Genomic DNA, 20,501 nt, shown 5'->3' on the forward strand with positions numbered 1-20,501 from the left:
ATTTAAAAAAATGTGTTTCTCATCTAACAACATGGAACCCTTCCCCTAGTCTAGAGACTGTGACATTCAGAACACATGAGAGAAAGAGACCAGTTGGTGGATGCAATAAAACATGTCATTTTCCTGTTTACTCGGGGCTGGTTGTTGAATCTAATAACATAGACACAGTCATTATGGTTCCTACTACATGACGACAGTGACTCACTGACTAATACTACGTTGTAAGTGCTGCTTGCTCTCACTCGTATGAAATCACTTAGTCTGAACTCCCCACCACGCCCCAGTTTCAAAAGGAGGAACAGATGTTCAGATCATCTTTAACGCTGCATAGTTATGACATAGCTATGACGCTCACTCACTCTCCCTCTAGAAGAAACGTGTGCGACACAGACACGAACACACACACACACACACACGTCTTAGAACACCAGTCCTGGGCCACACAGAACAGTTAGGTAGGAGCCGGACACACTACACCCTTTCGTTTTAAATTGACAGCGTAGCCCTTTTCCTGCCTTTATTCACCCACTCAAATTGAATTCCTGATGTGTTATCACTATGTTTTCAACCATCCCAAAGCACAGTCAAATTCCATTGTAAAAACATGGGTGGAATGTTATTAATATTTTTCATCATTTCATAATTAATAAAGATTATTCAAAAAATATATCTATTTCAGATTTTGGTGATGTACATAAAGTGTAATATTAGGATGCAAACTAAAAATGGAATACATTTCAACTCTATATCTGACATGGTACAGGTGTCTAAGCCATAAATAACCATATGTGTGAGGTCTATACTTTTGTTTCAAAGTCCATGTGTTTCAGACTACCAAGAATGCGTGACCTTGATTTAACCCACTTCAGTAAAAGGTTATTAAGTAGCCTACTAATTTCTCCCTAATTTCAGCAAGCTCTTAGATTCTTTGTGACGTAAAAGATTTGGCAAACAAGCCATCACTAATTAAGAGTGAATCTACTGTAATGAGGTACTTAGCCATGACTAAGACCTTCAAGTGTGCATCACAAATGGCACCCCATACATATTCACATCAACTGTTAACAGTTGTGCAGATGTACTTTAATGGCCTCTTAGTTTCTCTGTAAGCCAAGGCCGTGTTACTGTATTGCTCTGTCCCACAGGATAGAGTAGAGATGAGGGAGGCAGAGGGTTAGAGGGAGTTAGAGGAAGCTCGAGGAAGCTCTCTCCCCCCCTCTCAGTCAGTCCCTCCCCTGCTCTTATCCAGAGGAAGTAAGGTTAAGTGCCTTGCTCAAGGGAACATCAGCAGATTTTTTCACCCAGTCACTCAGGGACTTGAACCAGCAACCTTTCGGTCACTGGCCCAATGCTCTTAACCGCCAGGCTACCTGCTGCCCTCAGATTTTTTACCACAATGCTATATGACTGCCAGCATAAACTGCAACACTAACCCATCTCGGCATGTAGCCTAGTATTGGGCCAGAAACCGAAAGGTCACTAGTTTGAATCTCTGAGCTGACAAGGTGAAAAATCTGTTGATGTACCATTGAGCAAGGCACTTAACCCTAATTGCTACAGGGTCACTGTTGATAATGGCAGACCCTGGCCATGACCCCACTCTCTGAGTTTCTCTTAGAGAGAGTAGCATATGCAAAAAAGCATATTTCCTATACACGCTTGTACATGTGTGAAATAGGACCAATATAAGCACCCACCAAATTATGAATCTGTGCCCTGCTGACCTGGTGTGTGAGAGTGTGTGTTCTAATACTTACAAAACAAGTAAGCATGTGTCTCCGAGACTTCTCTCTGTACCCTAGACTGTGCTGTACCAGGGCCTTCGCTACTCTCACATTCCACTGAATGGAATGAGGGCCCGGAAGTGTTTTGGGGTGAACTTCCCCTTTAATAACGGTTTTCCAATCATATAAGAAAGAAATCTCAATGAGCATTACATACATATGCACACAACATTATGAACCAAGAGTAATCAAAGAGTGACCCAAGACTATAGCCTACTATACATTCTGGCAACAAAAAAATCCTCCCAATCTTTGCAATATGGCTGGACTCTCAATGACTGACATGTTTATGCCACCGCCGCTAGTGTCTTTGGCCGAGGTAAGCGGCACCGTAGTAGTACAGCCCCTACCTGCAGGAGCAGACCAGACAGAGCATGCGCACTCTACACTGGTCTCCTTCTGTTGTCGTCGTCGTCCCCCACCCCCTCCTTGTTGCTCCCTCACTGAGTACTCAGGTTTCTGGAACTTTCCACAGATACACAAGGTCACTGCACGTTCAGGGGCAGGCTGAATGCATGTGAATGTGTTCCTATGCATATGAAACCTGGCTGTAAGACATTTACTACCCTCTAAAGGTGTGGGTGGGGAGGGTGGATAGTTTGAGTCAGAGGTGTCCACCCTTCAGAGGGATGTGAGGTGAAAGTGCTCCACCCTATACTGAAACACAAAGATCAATGAAACATTTCTGAAATGAAGGTCTGCAACTGAAATCCTAAATAGCCATTCCAGAACGTTGGTCAATGATCAGTCTTGAAATAGCTAAGATATACCAGATATGTACCCAATTGTGTAGGATGTGTTTTATGTACCATGCCATGGCGGTCTTCTGCATGCTCGGCCACACAAGGTTTGAGACGTCTATCTCCACTTCCCTTCTGATCAGTAGCAAGGGATCTCAGCACTTTTAATTGGATTGATGTTCTATTTATGTTCTATTTGTGATATGTTTACTGTATTTGTGTATGAACTGTACTATGAGAGAGCTCCAACAAAAATGCCAATGAATGTATTACTTTTAATACCTGCAAATGGCAAATAAACTACTTGAACTTGAAAAAAGAAACTAGTCACTAGATCTTTCCTCAATTCCTCGCATCCTCTCTCCTCAAGGTACCTCACCTTGGACTTTCTTCTTCAATGCATTTTGAGAAGGGGGAGAGAGAGAATGCAAGGTAAGTTGCTTTCAAAATGTCAGCCCAGTTGATAGACATTGTTCAGTCTGTTTTAACTGCACTTGTGTTTTCCCAACGGATGAGCAACCTGATAAATTTGTTCAGTTAGCAGTGAGATCCTAAGCCAAAATTAAGCTGTGGCTCCCTGCAACACGGTCATTGAGATCAAACTAAGCAGGTAAAAGATCATATCCTGAAGGTAGACTTGACCTATTAGAGTAGAGCAGGGCTGGCAGACAGCGTACTGTAGGATTATGTAAGACTATGTATATATTGAATGAAATGACACTATCCATGATGAATGTGAGGAATACCTTGCCTCTGGTATGAAAATAACTTCCACAAATCAAATGAATTCATCCATGAATGAATTAATTCACTCATTCAACACTTATGGTGAACCCGGGATGATGTATATGCTCGGGGAAACATACTGATGTTCGATCCAGGTGCAGTTCTCTTGGTCGTCTGAGGTGATTAAAAGGGAAAGTTTGTCTGCAAAAGTCTTATGAAAGAAATGATTGTTTAGTGCCTTCTAACTACTCACTGTGTCACGACTTCCGCCGAGGCCGGTCCCTCTCCTTGTTCGGGCGGCGCTCGGCGGTCGACGTCACCGGTCTTCTAGCCATCGCCGATCCACTTTTCATTTTCCATTTGTTTTGTCTGTGGGTTTTTCACACCTGGTTTCAATTCCCCCCATTACCTGTTCATTATTTAACCCTCTGTTTCCCACATGTCATTGTGCCCGTTTACCGGTACCCGTGTAATTTTCGTGTTTACCGGTACCCGTGTAATTTTCGTGGTACCGGTATATTTGACGCACCGTTGTATTGTTTCTATACTGGTGGTTTTCGTGTATTAAATACCTTGTCCACGCATCTCAGCTCTCGCCTCACTCCTTTTCACCAGTTACCCAAAGCCTTGACACACTGTGCTTCGACAAATTAAGCGATTGCATTTCTGCCATCGTGTGGCTCACGAGGCTCCTCTTCAGGACACAAGCAAATGTCTGCTTAATCTAATGGGAAAGTAGAGCACATAGCCAACTCTTATGAGTAACAAGTTAAGCCATTGTCCTCTCTGTGTTCCTGGATGACTGGAGGGAAATGACCCAGGAGAAAGCCAGCCCATTGCTTAGTGGCCAGTCAAACAATGAGCAAGGGGCATAAAATGATGACCCAAAGCATTTTATTCAGTCCAGTCTGGGTTGCCCTTCCCTTGAGAAGCTGTAGAGGACCGGTTTCCCGGACATACTGTACATTAACCCCAGTCCTGAACTAATAAGCATGCTCAATGGACAATCTCAGTTGAAATAGATTTCATTTCAACCTTAATCTGTGACCGGGAAACTGGCTGAAAATGTTCGGACAGTTTCCAATTAAATTAAGAACACATTTGCTTGTGTCCTATTAGCCTGGAGACAAGGCTATCCTTTAGGAAGCAGCCATTGACACTTGACACTGATTGGGCGATAGCAACATTCAAACTAAGTGTGTAAACCAGGGGTGGGAAACGTAAGGCTTGTGGGCCAGATCCTGCCTGCGAGCCCACTCAAACCGGCCCAAGGAAGGTTTGAGTAAACTTTTTTTTAAATCTGATGTCTCTGCCCCAAATTTTGTGGAAAATGTTCCACTGTCCCATAAATCCATATATGCATATTTTTGTTGTTGTTGTTGTAAACAGCATCACTCAAGCATTGATTTATGGCACAGTGGAAAATTACATTGTGGTGAATTGCAAGTGATGACTCAGCAAAATGTGACAACCAATTTTCTCTGTAACGAAACAAAATATTGCAAAAAAATGGTTTAGGGGGGAATCAACTACAAGCACAGAGTAGGCCAGATGAAGTGAAGATTTTATCACGTAAATCTTGGTGGGGCCAAAAAATGTTGTTGTTGTTGATGCACGCCAAAATTAAGCTGTGGCTCCCTGCAAGTCGGTCATTGAGATCAAACTAAGAAGGTAAAAGGTCATATCCTGAAGGTAGACTTGACCTATTAGAGTAGAGCAGGGCTGGCAGACAGCGTACTGTAGGATTATGTAAGACTATGTATATATTGAATGAAATGACACTATCCATGATGAATGTGAGGAATGCCTTGCCTCTGGTATGAAAATAACTTCCACAAATCAAATGAATTCATCCATGAATGAATTAATTCACTCATTCAACACTTATGGTGAACCTGGGATGATGTATATGCTCGGGGAAACATACTGATGTTCGATCCAGGTGCAGTTCTCTTGGTCGTCTGAGGTGATTAAAAGGGAAAATTTGTCTGCAAAAGTCTTATGAAATAAATGATTGTTTAGTACCTTCTAACTACTCACTGTGCTTAGACAAATTAAGCGATTGCATTTCTGCCATCGTGTGGCTCACGAGGCTCCTCTTCAGGACACAAGCAAATGTCTGCTTAATCTAATGGAAAAGTAGAGCACATAGCCAACTCTTACGAGTAACAAGTTAAGCCATTGTCCTCTCTGTATTCCTGGCTGACTGGGGGGAAATCTGTCTTTGTGCTCGTCTCCACCCCTCACCAGGTGTCTCCCATCTCCCCTCATTATCCCCTGTGTATTTATACCTGTGTTCTCTGTTTGTCTATTGTCAGTTCGTTTTGTTCGTCAAGCCTACCAGCGTTTTTCCCCTTGCTCCTGTCTTTTCTATAGTTCCTGTTTTCCCGGTTTTGACCATTCTGCCTGCCCCGACCCTGAGACTGAGACTGCCTGCCGTTCTGTGCCTTTTGGACTCTGATCTGGATTACTGACCTCTACCTGCCCTTGACCTGTCATTTTGCCTGCCCCCGATTCTAGTCTGCATCTGGGTCTTCCATTAAACACGATACATACGGCCTGTGGGCCAGATCCGGCCTGCGAGCCCACTCAATCCGGCCCAGGTAAGGTTTGAGCAAACTTTTTTTTTAAATCTAATGTTCCACTGTCCAATAAATCCATATTTTTGTTGTTGTAAACAGCATCACTCAAACATTGATTTATGGCACAGTGGAAAAATGCATTGTAGTCAATTGCAAGTGATGGCTCAGCACAATGTGACAACCAATTTTCTCTGTAATGAACCAAAATATATATTTTTTAAATATGGTTTGGGGGATCAACTACTAGCACAGAGTAGGCCAGATTCAGTGGCGATTTTAGCATGTAAATCTTGGTGGGGCAAACAATTATATATATTTTTATGCATGCCAGCATAGCCACTACACTACACAATATGGTGACAAACGGTGCCCCAAACTGTTAGGGCCTACATAAAGCTGTCCCAACAGCAGTCCCAACACCTGCTACATCTGTCGGTCAGCGGAGCCTTTTCTGGCAGTGATCAGTTCATTCAGCCTCATTAACCGCCTTTAAAAAAAAACATAACTGATATGGCTGACTTGCTTAAACAAATGTGATTTCTACTGAGAATTGAGATGTACAAACTATGGCACAAGGAGAGGACGAGCGGATAAGAGGCAATCCGTAATTTTGATTAAGACATTAATGAGTGAGCTAGGACGGACGTAATAGTTCAGCACTTTTGAAATGTACAGCGACAGAATTAGAAACATGGGCTTTTCTTACAGTATTCTCCCTGCACACCAAGTCAGAACCGTAGGATAAATAATGGGGGCATATAAGCAGACAATGAAAGCTCTTGCAATTTATGTTGCTTTCAAGACAACTCGGAACTCTGGAAAAAAAACAAGGTAGAATCATGATGACGTCAGTGATCTTCAGGTCGGAGCTCTAAAAAGTGGCTTGAGTTCCTGACTTGCAATACAGAGTTGGATGACCTTTCAAAATGTATTTTCCCAGTCGGAGCTTGTTTTTTCCTAGTTCCCAGTTGTCTTGAACTGAAGTCAGATTTCACAGTCCTTAGTTTCCAGTTGTTTGAGTGCGGCAGAAGTCTTGCTGAATTGACAGCATGGCCAATGTTGAAAGTTTATCCTTTTAAGCTTCAAAAAAGACCCTTAAACCCAGACTTGGACCACACATCCACTCCACTAATAGCAGGCTAGTGATTGCTTTGCAAAGCTTACAGTTAGCCACTGATTCCTTCCAAACCACTCATTTGCGATTTGCGATTTCCAACTTGTGTAATGTTTATGTCCAATGACACTGATACATTTTGAGCACCGATACATTTTAACTATAATTTCTTTTCATTATTTCTCTTCATATGACAAGGATTTAAAAGGATTTGCCAGTAGATTGTTGACTTGATTCATGATGATGACTGCTAGCTTGCTAGCTAAGATTTTGAAAGTATGATGTTGACCAATCAAAGCTACTGTAGATATAACGTGATTTGACGTCATTTTATCTGTGGCCAATGACCTTGGGCCTTCTTGGATGGGCACTTTTAATGCAACTCTATGGCAGCACCCAAAGGTAATTTTTGAGCTCTACCTTTAGATTTGGAGGTGACGTTGTTTACCCAAGAGTGACAGAACATTGAGCCAATCACGGCACAACTAGAGTACATTACCAACACCTACGCTCCGTATTTTCTGCTAGCTGCCCACCACCACAGAAAGCACTGAGCTAGGCTGAAACAGCTACATTTTGGAGCTGCCTTACTCAAGAAAGAAAAAAAGAGACCAAGTTTGTGTGTAGCTTTAGTAACTCTATTTTATTTTTGTAATTTTTTTACATTGTTTGCAAACTGATATGTGACACGTGTTAATGCCAAAATAACATCCAAAATGGGCAACCCCCATCGCCCCAAAAATGGTCGCCACCGGCCAGATGTAAAAATGACACAATGGTATTGCGATTGCACAATTGGTGGCCCACACACTTCCTGTTCATGTAGTAACGTTAGTGGCACGCGCATGATCTTGATTACAAATCTGACTGTAATTTGTAGGAATTAGGAATAGCATATTCACATAGCATGTACATAAAAAAAACTTGTTACTTCAGACTTTTACAAGTTTATCAAGTCAAGTGGTTTTGAAATCCCCTACCATGACTAATCATATGTATGCATGCAAGTATAACAGGCAACTGTTGTGACATTGTGACACCCTAGCCAACAGTATACCTTAGATCACCTGCAGCCACATACCTATAGGTTACCTGTTTTACAATAGTTATACTAGAAATACTTTTGATTCAAGTGGAATACAAAACAGCAAGTATCTAATAATCTGTCAAATAAAAGTATTACCCACCTGGAACAAACTGGTGGAGAGCCTGAGAACCTTGAAGAGGGAACCGTTAAATGTGTCATGTTTCAACTGAAAAGCTTGTCCCTCCCTCCTCCCTGCGTTTTTTGATCCCTTTGATGGAGCAGGAAAGGGTGGGCGGTCAAAGGAAAAAGCGGTGTCGTTTCTCACTAGAACTAGACCGGTGAGAGCCTTCTTATTTATTTAACCAGGCAAGTCAGTTAAGAACAAATTCTTATTTACAATGACGGCCTACCCCGGCCAAAACCCTTAACCCGGATGACGCTGGGCCAATTGTGTGTCGCCCTATGGGACTCCCAATCACAGCCGGTTGTTATACAGCCTGGAATCGAACCTCTAGCACTGAGATGCAGTGTCGTAGACCGCCGTGTCACTCGGGAGCCCCGAGGATGCTGAGACATATAATGGTTCCAGACTGTCAATAGTGTAATTGTAGCCATTTATGATTGTATTAGATAGCTTTAAGATGGGAGCCACTGTACTGTACGCACACGGGCTTATTTTATTAGTCATTTACGATACATTCTTGGTTAAACTTATTTGATTGAGTTCTGTTATAATCTGTTTTTATTATCTCTAATTAGTTTATACTGTCCTATTCAGCAGTGGTGTCATTTAACAGATTACTTTGCTGTAATTTGTGTGGTAAGTTTCTAATCTTTCTCTTTTTTTATTTCACTTAGTGTGAAAGGAGAAAAAAATAAAGAAGAAACCCGAAACCCTGCTCTTGATAGCGTTACTGCTCTTCAATGAGCTTTACGTATCGGCCTCACGGCCTCCGTCGGAGCTTTTACTTAGTGTGAAAGGGAAAGGCTTGTCATAGCATTGCAAGGCTTGACAATGCACAGCATCTTCGTAAATCTAACATTCATTTCATAATTGATTATCGGCAATGACTTATTGACCGCAGCTTCTCTTGAAGCTCTGGATTTCATGAGAAACCTTTCTCGTTTCTGAGCCCTCAAGACCAAGAGATATGGAGATGCTGACACCCAGTGGATGTTGTGGGTCACTGCATGGAGAGTTTTATCCGCAATTACATGCAAACCTCTTCATTGCAGCTATGAGATACAGAATTCATGATTTTGAAATATGCACTTTGACGATCAATTTTCAACATTTATTTGATTGAGTGGTGGTCTATTTTTGCTTAATAGGTTGCAAATCTGTTATAATCGTTGTGTAAAACACAGTATGTAATATGTTACGGCCAATTACAATTGGACCGTTTATTCACAGTAACATACCAAGCGGGTCACCGGGTAAGTCTTCCCTACATGACATGCACTTCAGAGAGAAAGGCCTGCTCTCTCTCTCTCTCTCTCTGCCGGTCCCTCCCTTTCTCTCATCCTGCAGGCCTGGAGGCCACTGCTTTATCGCGGCACTGCAGGAGGGTCCACTGAATGCAGCCGGTGTCTGACCAGGTAACTTTAAACTACAGAGAACTCTTCCTCTGGACGGCGTCCGCAGCAACGTTAGACCATCAGGGAACAAACAAGCCTTACCATTTTACTGTGGAAGGGAGCCGGTGAACGAGAACATTTCTGCGAAACATGCTGCATTTGATTACTCACGGCTGTTTTCTCTTTAATTCGTCTCCCTTTGTAGATTTGTGACACTTGCTTGTGTACGTGTGGCACCACACAATACATTTCTGCGGGCCAAAATTGATGGATTTGGTTATGTCTTGGCAATGACAGTGAAATTATATGTTTTTGAGAAATGACAAAGCGAGAGCGAGAGACTAGACTGCACGCCAAGAGGCCTGCAGCACTTATGCGCAGTGTGTGTCCGCTCCCCCTGCTCTGGCTCTGTGGGATAATAAGAGGGTTTGTTTTCCCAGAGCTCCCACATGAGGGCCGGGCCTCGTTGGCTAAGGGGGACGGGCTGCCTTTCTACAGGATAAGTAGACAGAGAGAGAGAAAGAGGAGTGGCAGAGAGGGAACCTCCTCTGTCGAATTTATAGGTCTTCCATGCACACATACACACACGTAGATAGACACACGGAGACAGCAGGGGCCTCTCAGACAAAGTCAGGATGTGACATCACTCACAGGAAGAGAAGCCAAACAACTTTTCAACTTGTACTTTTTTTTGACCGCGCTACTGTGTCGCTGGCTTCTCAGTGAAGTTGGAGCCTCAAGGTCTGTTGGTGGCTGGGAAGGAGGGAGTATCCGTAGGAACCGGAGAGGGACAGATCTGCCTGGCTCTTTGTCCACATTCCAAGTCGTCCACATTGGGAGCCCAGCCAGGTACTGTGAGGAAACTTCTCCCCTTTTTCTATGTCTCTGTTGATCTCCTTGTATCTCTCTCACTCTTTCACTTTGATGCATATAACTGGATCCAACTGCGTTTGGTCCATTGCATTAGCGACTATTTTCTCTCCCACATATGTGTGTAGGATCGAGAAAGAGCTGCCGTTATTCTCCACTGTCAGAAGGAAATTCCATGGAAAACTCAGTGAAGTATGCAGTGTGCACAGTGGGTCTGGTCCGCCGTCCCCCGTGCGTGATCAGACATGCACCAGTCTGTAATTGGAGAGGCATGTGGAGACTGAGAAGCAGTGAAGTCAACAAAGCAAATGTAACCCAATCCCTTGGCCTGTATGGAAATGTATTCTCTGTGCACTGCGACTGTTAAATACAGTAGTACTCTGGGGTTTACGGTCCATGACTGTTATTCACATCTGTGGATCTGAAAGTTAGATACCATAACCAACGGAGGGTAGTAGACGTCACCAAATCAGCCGGCTATCCAGTTGTAGACCAGCACATATTTTCTGGTCATTCTCAAAGGGACTACAAACTCAGTGCTTTCCCAATGTTGAATGCCTGTATGATCGACAATAGAAACTCACCAGTAGAGCTAATAGATGTAAAGTACTGAGGAAGAGGAGGATCCTGTTCACACCACACATACTGTGTACAAACACCATGCTTATGTGGTGGAAGCTGTCAAGAAGATGGATGACATTCTCCTCCTGAACAGTCCAGGGCACCCTCATTCCTACACGTCTCGGAGTAGGAATGCTGATCTAGAATCAGTTCTGCCTTTCGGATCATAATGAAAAAGATTATATGGAGTGGGGGGGACCTGATCCTAGGTCAGCACTCCTATTCTGAGATGCTTTATAAATACAGGCCACGAGGAGTGAAAGAGGAAGCTCTTTGTCAAAGTTCTGCCTGTCGTCTAACGCCTCTATCAGACCGACAACGTCATTGCATCAATACTGCGTAATAAATTCTGCAGTCAAACTTGTTTCATTATGTAATCGAACATTTTAGTGGATATGAATGCAACAAAAGTTCTACATTCACCTTTTGCTTAACTTGTTCAAGTCAAGTCGACGCACACAATTTTATGCATATCTTGTATAAATCCAATCTATGCACCACCCAGAACACAGAACGCACTTCAACTGCCTCTGCAGCACAATACTGCAAGGCAAAATGAGCTTTCCATTGGAAATTAATGCACTTCTGATGTACCAAAACGCAATGACGCTATTGGTCTAATCGAGGCGTGATAGCAAAACGGCAGTAAAACTACACTAAACCAAGTGTAATGCAACATTTCTACTTGGACTCATTCTGCATGACTGTAGATTTCAGACTAAGAGCACATGAATAAGCTTGACTTATATAGAAATACAAATATTTCCCACCTTAACCACTCACGTTGCACCATAGCAAAACCAGGAACTGTTGAGAGCAGCTGTGTGAAATGGAACGTGGGACACAAATGTGGATACAGTCACATATAGTCATAAAGGCACGAGACAGTGTCGTTTAGAATGAAAGAAGAAGCTATATTAAAAGAAGCTTCAGAAGCATTTTAGAACATCATACTGTTTCCAATGTATTCAGGGTATACTATTTGGAACAAATACCTGCATGACTTATTGACAGCTGTAAAGTTTGCCTTGGCTTTTCAGAGCACTCCACATGAAACTCATGGAAACTCAGTAAAGTTCAGATCCTTCTTAACCATAGAGCTGAGTAGCCAGTTGGCTACTAAACCTGCCCTGTACTGAACTATTTTGCTGGGGAGTTCTCAGTAAGATCTCATCCACCATGAGTTATTCTCTTCTCTCTGGTGCACTTGACTTGATTGACATACGAGTTGTTGTGATGACTCATCCCTCTAAATGACTCCCCCCTACCCCTTCACCCCCCCCTTTTTCATACGATATTCTGATACTGACAATCATTTGTTATTAACCCTTATGATTTAAAAAAAAAGCGATTTAGTCTAATAGATTTTGTCCTCCTGCAACATTCACTGTCTGAAAGGAAAATGTCAAACCCATTCAGGCTGTTTGATCCTTAATCAGTCCAGGACACTGCAAAAATTATCTCCCCATTATCTGCCAGATGGTTAATGGCTAATAATAACCGGATGCATGACGCTATTACAGTAATTATCTGCTGTGCTATTGTCCATCCCTACAGGAGAGTAGATCTCCGTCAATATTGTATCAGGTCAATGGCGAAGGTGTTAGACGACTCATGGTGCTGCAATTGAACTTGAGGCAGTGTAGCTGCGCTACTCAAGTGGATTTTCTCCGATGGACTTGTATGACCAGTGAGAGGTAGTGTTCTGCATAGTTAATGTTGAGCGTGTGGTTGGCTGCTTTAGGTGGAAAGTTCAAAATGTCTCATGTACAGACGACGTAAAGAACCCTTTCGCAACGCTTCCTCTTAGTGAAGTGCAGCATGCTCTACATTTACACAGTTACCTTTTGGCTATCCCCTCTGATCTGATTTCAGTATTAGATCACACCGGACCTATTTCAAGGGCACTATGGTTGTTAGTCTTGTGACATTCAACGCATAGTGGCCGCCAGAAAACAGTGGTCACCAGAAATGAATTCCGCAAATGGATTCTTCTCACCTCGTATTTGGGGTCATATTTTCTATTCCGAGCCGTTTCACAATCACTACATGCTTTGCTCATCAAGTCCTTCAAGATATTCCCTTTGTAAACAACCTTACAGTATTGTTTCTACTTTGCTGCTTTCGTTTCCTGATTTCTATCATGCTGCCTGATTCTGGTCTGTTGAACACTTTGTTTGCAGGCATGATAGCATTGTGAACGAGCTGAGCATCACTAACCTCTCATGACCTATTTTGTTTCCTCTATGTCTCAGAGAGGGGTCCCTCCATTCTCAATCATCCCCAATGTAGAGGTCACTGCCCTCTGAATAGAACAACTCCTCAGAGACCTGCAACCTAATCAAACGTATGTTAGTGAAACCTGTCCAATCCATGCTCAGGAACCCCCGCCAACACACACACTAACCATTAGGCCACACCATAGAGTCCACCATTAAGACAATGGCGCTCTGTCTCGGACAAGTCTTCAGCAAAGACAAAACGTTTAGGCCTCGGAAGCGCTTTGAGCCTGGGACACAGCGCTTTGAGCTGTACAAGAAGGCCCAGGCCTCTCTGAAGTCAGGCCTGGACCTGAGGAAAGTGGTCCAGCTTCCCGAAGGAGAGAACATCAACGACTGGATCGCCGTGCACGTGGTGGACTTCTTCAACCGGATCAACCTGATCTACGGCACGGTCAGCGAGTTCTGCACCGAGCGCACCTGCCCCATCATGTCCGGGGGCCTGCGCTACGAGTACCGGTGGCAGGACGGAGACGACTACAAGAAGCCCACCAAGCTGCCCGCCTTGAAATACATGAACCTTCTGATGGACTGGATAGAGACCAACATCAACAACGAGAACATCTTCCCCACGAGAGTAGGTGTGTAAGGCAGTGGTTCCAAACTAGGATAGTGAACGCACCTGCGATGTGGCTTCATGCCCACGCTCTCTGGCAGTATCTTTAATGGATCTAGAAAGGTTCAAAGAAAGGTTAATTAGATAGGTTAGTTACACAATGAGGGTGGCAGAGTGTGAATTATGGGGGACCAGTGTGAGCTAAGCTCCCATGAATGAGACATGAGCTCCTCTAAATGCAACAAAAGTCAAACTTTTGGGGGGGGGTCCCTAAATATTGATAATTTGACCAAGACGGGCCGACAGCGCTGACCGCAAGATGCATCAATCTCACTGGAGAAAGCGTCCGAGTGAGTGAAACAGCGCCTCTCTGTCTCAGTATGTGCAGCCCATGTATCTGATGCTGTCTGGTCAAAAAGAGTATGATGCTTTCTCCGGTGAGATAGATTCAGACACTTGCGAATTGAAGGAAAATTATGAAATATCATTTCATAATTATTTTTATTTGTTTATAGTTTTTTGGGGAACCATAGATTCCCTTGGCATCCATGAATGCACACCACTATATTAGGCCTAATGACAATGGCCAAATGTCTTTACATGTCTTTTTCCATTCATCAAATAGCAAGTGTACAGTGTGCACGGTTTGGATGCTGGAATTATTTTGGAGTAGACAAATGTGCGCAGCTGCGGTTAGCCTACTTCTGGAAGTGATTTATTTGACAATCAGATGAAAACATCATGACTGGTTGTGTTCATGCCACATTAAAATCAAATACATTTTTTTACTGTTAAATGACATCTTTACTGTTAGGCCCATAAGAAAATTCCTAAGTGAGGCTCCCCCGAATGTCACGGTATAATTATCACTCTGGGGGGTGGCATTTGGAAGAAATTGAATGGGGTACTCTGAGTCTATTGTTCATCGTCAAAGGGTTGTTATCAAGCTCTGTTTGAGGAGGGAGATTATGTGCATGAATAATCTATTAAATTAACATGTAATTGCATTGCGGGCTGCCGAGAGAAATTTTGCAGTATATGATCTACCTACAGTGTAGGATATTGATGTCCAGTGTGGTTTGAATGATCTCCAATGGAAACGAATGTGATAGCTTTAATGCTAAGTGAAATGTAATTACGAAACATAATAGAACATAATTATGGAACATAATGACATTCTGATAGTTACAAATAGTTTTTCATGAATGTATCCAGGGATGGTCTCTAAAAGGAATCTAATGGGGTGGCAGTCTTCCTCGCTGACAGTTCTATCCTCTTTGGTCCCAGGTGTTCCTTTCCCTAAGAACTTCCAACAGGTGTGCAAGAAGATCCTGAGCCGTCTCTTCCGGGTCTTTGTGCACGTCTACATCCACCACTTTGACAGCATCTGCAGTATGGGCGCCGAGGCCCACATCAATACCTGCTACAAACACTACTATTATTTCATCTCCGAGTTCAGCCTCATCGAGCACTCTGAACTGGAGCCCCTGGTGAGAAAGGAGGTGTGGGGTGAATGGAGGGGGGAGGGGGGGGGTCAAAAGTAGTGCACTAAATATGGAATAGGGTGCCATTTGGGATGTACCCTTAGATCGAGCTTGGGTGGAAGGTTTCCATTTCTGTGTCCTGTAAGTTCATATTTAGGACAGGGGTAGAAGGGTGTCTGGATATGAATTTATGAGGGCGTATCCTTCACATTACTATCATTCAGACTTACTAGTTTTGCATTGGCCCAATGAGGGAGGAGCTTACATTTTCCTCCATAAAACGAAGGCAGTGTATCGTCTGCGTTATTTCACACCACAACAGAACATGTTGTTTTGAGTGTCTGCGCAAACCACATAAACTGGGTGATTATACAGAATCAACTCTGGGCATAGAGCATATTACTAAATCACAGTCCAGTATAAAATAATTATACGATAGCTGTGTGTCTTTCATTTTCCCTTTGGCACTGTCATTGGAATTAATGATGCACCACTTATTTCCCCAGTTTGCATCATAAAAGAAACTTGTTAAACTCTTTGTAAAAAATCTGGTTTGGTTTATATAACCATCATAAGTGAAATTGCAGTCTAGCCAGCCATAAGTGAGAATCATGTCACTTTCAAGTTGTTTTCTCTAGTGCAGAGAGCTTCGTTACATCTGAACAGATGGCGGTAGGAGCTCCAAGGTACAATAAAATGCCTCTGTTATCATCATTATAAAGGACAGACTTTACTTCCCCCCCTGGTGAGAAAGTAATGAGACTATATCAACAACATAATCTGGGGGGAAATAAACGTTGTTAACATAGGAGGGTGTGATAGACTGATCATTTAGCTTTTCTGCTTTTGGATGCCTAGAGGTAAGATGGAAACAGCCGAGTGACTTCTCATCAGATGACGACTTTATTGTAGCCTATCTGTTCGAATATATTTGTTGCCTTATACAGCGTGACAGTAGGTGTGTAGCATTGTCTGTTACTATAAATTAAGCCTGGGGCCATCTACTGGTCATTTGTCAATATCATATGAATTGCCTGTCTCTCCTCTCTTTTCTTTAACCCCCAGAGAGCAATGACAGAGAAGATCTGTAACTAAACCACTTGGACAATGGAGTGCACATCATTTCAAAATTCCACGGAGCCCTTCAAGAGGCCCACTGCTTAAATAACATTCCAAACACGCAAACCAAAGGACAGTTGAGTGGATTTGGAGTGGATTTGATGAACCTAACTGTTATCCATCAAGCATTAGAATGTTTATTCACATTTTCAGCCAATAGGCTATATGTTTTTAGGAAAAAGGACTGTTCTGCTTCCTAGATTTTGTGCTGTGACATGCAGCATTTCAGTATTGTGTTTTTTATTTTAACAACTACTCTAGCTCTGTTTTATTAAGCATGAATATGTTTTTCTTGTGCATGTTCTTGACATCATTAACTTCCAAAATGTGTTTGCGGTTTCAAGGTGTTTGAGCCATTTTGTGATGGACAGAAGGCGACATCACAAGACCCCTCTCCAGTATTTAGCATTTTGTGACAAATACGTGTCCAATGTGTCCCAGCCAGAGGCAACAGAGTTAAGGACTTTGAAAAACAGACATTTTGTGAGGTGTCTGGGTAAGAACAGGGTGACAACTGGAAGCAATACTTGTGAAATACTGACTTCATTTTCATTTACCAAAACTAGTTAAACTGGGATTACTCTGGGAGACTAATCTGATTGAGCTGTGTAACTGATTCAATTGCCATGTGTTAGGACAAGTAAGTTCACCCACTACAATTAGTGTTTTGTTGCATGCCCTGTTAATTTGCATTTTATTATTAAGGAAATGTTTTAGCTGTGATCAAACTAAATATCAGACATAGGATATTTTCATTCAGATGGTGACCAATTAAAACCTGCCTCATTGCTTTTGTAAAACCTTAAATTAACTGTCCAGTGTTTCCAGATTTCTATGAAATGAATTACAATATGAGGGAAATAGTTTTCCTTCCAAAAAATGGTAATTAAGTATGTTAAAAAGCAGCTTTTCTGTGTTGCAGTGGTGTAGGCTCACCCCAACAAAAGAATGGTGTGGGCGTATACTTTTCAAAAAAAACTTAACGCAAGTAGACCACTCATTGGCCAGCTCATTCTCCTCAGGAGAATAAAATCATCCTATATTTGGAAATAGCATGCATTTTTGAAACAGTCTACTTGAGATACAAGTTTGAGGTGTTTTTTTCTATATATATTTTTTTAATGCTTTGGCCACAAATAAGAGTATAGGATGAGTCAACAGCATTGAATGAGTTAACAGAATATGAACAGAATTTCCACTGGACAGTTACTTTAAACAACGATTCTTTAAACAGCGATTCTCTCTGTCTGTCTCTAGTGTGTGTGTGTGTGTGTGTGTGTGTGTGTGTGTGTGTGTGTGTATGTGCATGTCGATGTGTGTGTTCGTTTTGAGGAAAGCTATTTGATATTAAAATACTAATATGACTCATGGATATAACTAATAGGACGTACTATTTATAGGGCAAGACTATTATAGGGCATGGAGCCCTATAATAATATGTATACACCCCATATTTGGCCCCTGGGGGGCGTGGCAACCGTTTTTCAAAATGGTTGCAGATGGTAACAATATTTTGGAAATCTCTTTTAAGATAAATGCTCCAAATTTGTCACAGAGGTAGATTTCTGGATCCTTAAAAGATTAAGATATGGAGCCAGCCCAGATATGCAGCAATTAAAAGATAGATTTATGTAGCCTGAAAATATTTATATATGGAGCCACCACAGATTTGACCCCTGGGGACAGTTACTTTAAACAACTTTGTGTGTGTGTGTGTGTGTGTGTGTGTGTGTGTGTGTGTGTGTGTGTGGCCACTGTCGGTATTAACATTTTAGAGTTTTTTTTAGATAAACACATCAAATTTGGCACAGAGGTAGATTTATTTAGCCTAAAAAGATTTAGATATGGAATCACCACATAGTTGTGGTGGCCATCTTACAAAATGGCCACTGTCAGTAATACACTGTTAGAGTTCTGAAGGCCTTTTTTGACATAGACACACCATGTATGGAACCACTACAGATTTGGCCCCCAGGGGCCTTGGCAGTCATCTTATGAAATGGCCACAGAAGGTAATACAATTTACAGTTCAGAAAGCCTGTCTTGAGATTAACAACCCAAATTTGGCACAGAGGTATATTTATGTACCCTAAAAAGATATAGATATAGAGCGACTCCAGACTTCGCCCCTGGGGGCGTGGCAAACATTTTTCAAAATGCATGCTGACTTTTGGAATTCCGAAAGACTGTTTTAAGATAAAGGCTCCAAATTTGGCACAGAGATAGATTTATGGACCCTGAAAAGGTTAAGATAAGGAGCCACCTCAGATTTGCAGCCATTTTAAATGGCCATATACGGTAACACTGGTTTAAAATTCAGAAGGACTATTTTGATATAAACACACCAGATTTGGCACAGAGGTAGATTTATGTAGCCTGAAAATATTTATATATGGAGCCACAGATTTGGCCCCTGGGAGCCTAGACCTGCATTTTACTAAAAGTCTGTAGACTGTACCACTATTTTACAAACCATTAATCTACAAAAAGTAGATTGAAGCCTGTACTTCTTAGATTTTTTTTTATTTCTGGCCTATACTTCTCGCTTTGGATCTCCTGAAAACCAAAATGTTTAACAATAATACTTCTAGGATGAGTATAGCGGAGGCTAGTTAAAAAGTTCTAGTGATGAGGTAGCCTTGCCTGTGACTTGAACCACCCTCGGCCAAAGACAGAATAATTTTTTGGTGAAATGGTTAAGATATTTGGTTATGGAGCGGGAGTCTGGGGTTCACAACCTACCAGTTACATGAGCATGTAAACAAATAGCTACTAAAGCTACTTTGCAAAGCCCATATCAGGAGAAAATTCAGATTAAGGGCTAGATTCAAGCTAGCCAACACCCGCAAAGCTGTTGTTTTGACGGTGTCAAAGATGGAACAACGTAAAGCTGTCAAATCCACAAGTGGCTCCTGGCATTATACCTAAAGCAGGCATTGCCATTGGCTGCACAGAGTTGCATTAAGAGAAATCTCATGGAACCTTGTTTACAAGTTCGAACACTGGAATGTGAGATGTATTGTAATCTACACAAGGGCTGTTGTGGTGACTGTATTACCGACACACCGGCGGTCACGAGTCATGAAGGCAGTCAAATTCCACGTGACCGTCACAGCAATTAGGCTTCTCCAAGCTCTGAAACTATTGATGGTCATTAGTAGCCAACCAAACTTGCTAACTTGCTAACTTCCTGATACGCAGCACTCTATTGTCCCTCTAATCACTCTGACGTCAATGCAAATGTGATTGAAAATCCAAAACTTAATGAGAGCCCAGGAGCTCATTTATTTAACTAGGCAAGTCAGTTAACAACAAATTCTTATTTACAGGGACAGACCAAGGCGCAGCGGGTATAGTGCTCATCTTCCTTCTTTATTTAGAGAGAACACTCAAACAAAATAAATAAACGACGAAACAGTTCCGTAAGGCACAAAGACTATACCGAAAACAACCACCCACAAATCCAAAGGAAAAAAGGGCTGCCTAAGTATGGCTTCCAATCAGAGACAACGAAAGACACCTGCCTCTGATTGGAAACCATACTCGGCTACACATAGAAAAAGAACATAGAAAATGAAAACTAGAACCAATCCCCTCTAAATAAACCAACCCCAAAACACACAAAAACTGCCACGCCCTGACCATACTACAATGACAAATGACCCCTTTACTGGTCAGGACGTGACAATAACCACATCAGAACCTAACATAAGGACAACTCAGAGTATGCTATTCTGTTCTTCTGAAATAGACTACATTTTCTTCATGACATGCTTCTTTAGACCTGTCTAAAATAAATAATGGATTTATTGTGAAGGTGTAGGCTATATTACATGGATTTATTATACTTTTTAAAATGTAGATGTTCCAAAGGTCTGCATCAGTGGCTTGTAGGCTGCGTGGAAGCCAGGAGATGCTAAATGTGTTTATGTTAATTAACGTCAATTACTGTGAGACCAACAGTTATTTGCTTGACAATCACCGGCTGACGAAATTTTGGGACCACCACAGCCCTAATCTA

At 42.2% G+C, this 20,501-nt stretch overlaps 1 protein-coding gene across 2 annotated transcripts; it reads left to right on the forward strand.

Annotated features, from left to right (window-relative positions):
• Positions 1 to 9,705: 9,705 nt before the first annotated feature.
• Positions 9,706 to 17,852, forward strand: LOC115158019 (MOB kinase activator 3C). 2 transcript variants are annotated; one of them, XM_029706475.1, is made up of 4 exons: positions 9,988 to 10,400; positions 13,298 to 13,902; positions 15,165 to 15,367; positions 16,427 to 17,852. In XM_029706475.1, exons 2-4 carry the CDS (start codon positions 13,485 to 13,487, stop codon positions 16,454 to 16,456), a joined length of 651 nt encoding a protein of 216 aa, XP_029562335.1. In that variant the 5' UTR covers positions 9,988 to 10,400; positions 13,298 to 13,484; the 3' UTR covers positions 16,457 to 17,852. The 2 variants fall into 2 exon arrangements, with proteins under 2 accessions (XP_029562336.1, XP_029562335.1); XM_029706476.1 differs by lacking the exon at positions 16,427 to 17,852 and having other exon boundaries at positions 9,706 to 10,400; positions 13,298 to 13,898; positions 15,165 to 15,330.
• Positions 17,853 to 20,501: the final 2,649 nt, after the last annotated feature.

The sequence above is a fragment of the Salmo trutta genome, chromosome 22 (assembly GCF_901001165.1).
Source record: "Salmo trutta chromosome 22, fSalTru1.1, whole genome shotgun sequence".
Taxonomy (NCBI): domain Eukaryota; kingdom Metazoa; phylum Chordata; class Actinopteri; order Salmoniformes; family Salmonidae; genus Salmo; species Salmo trutta.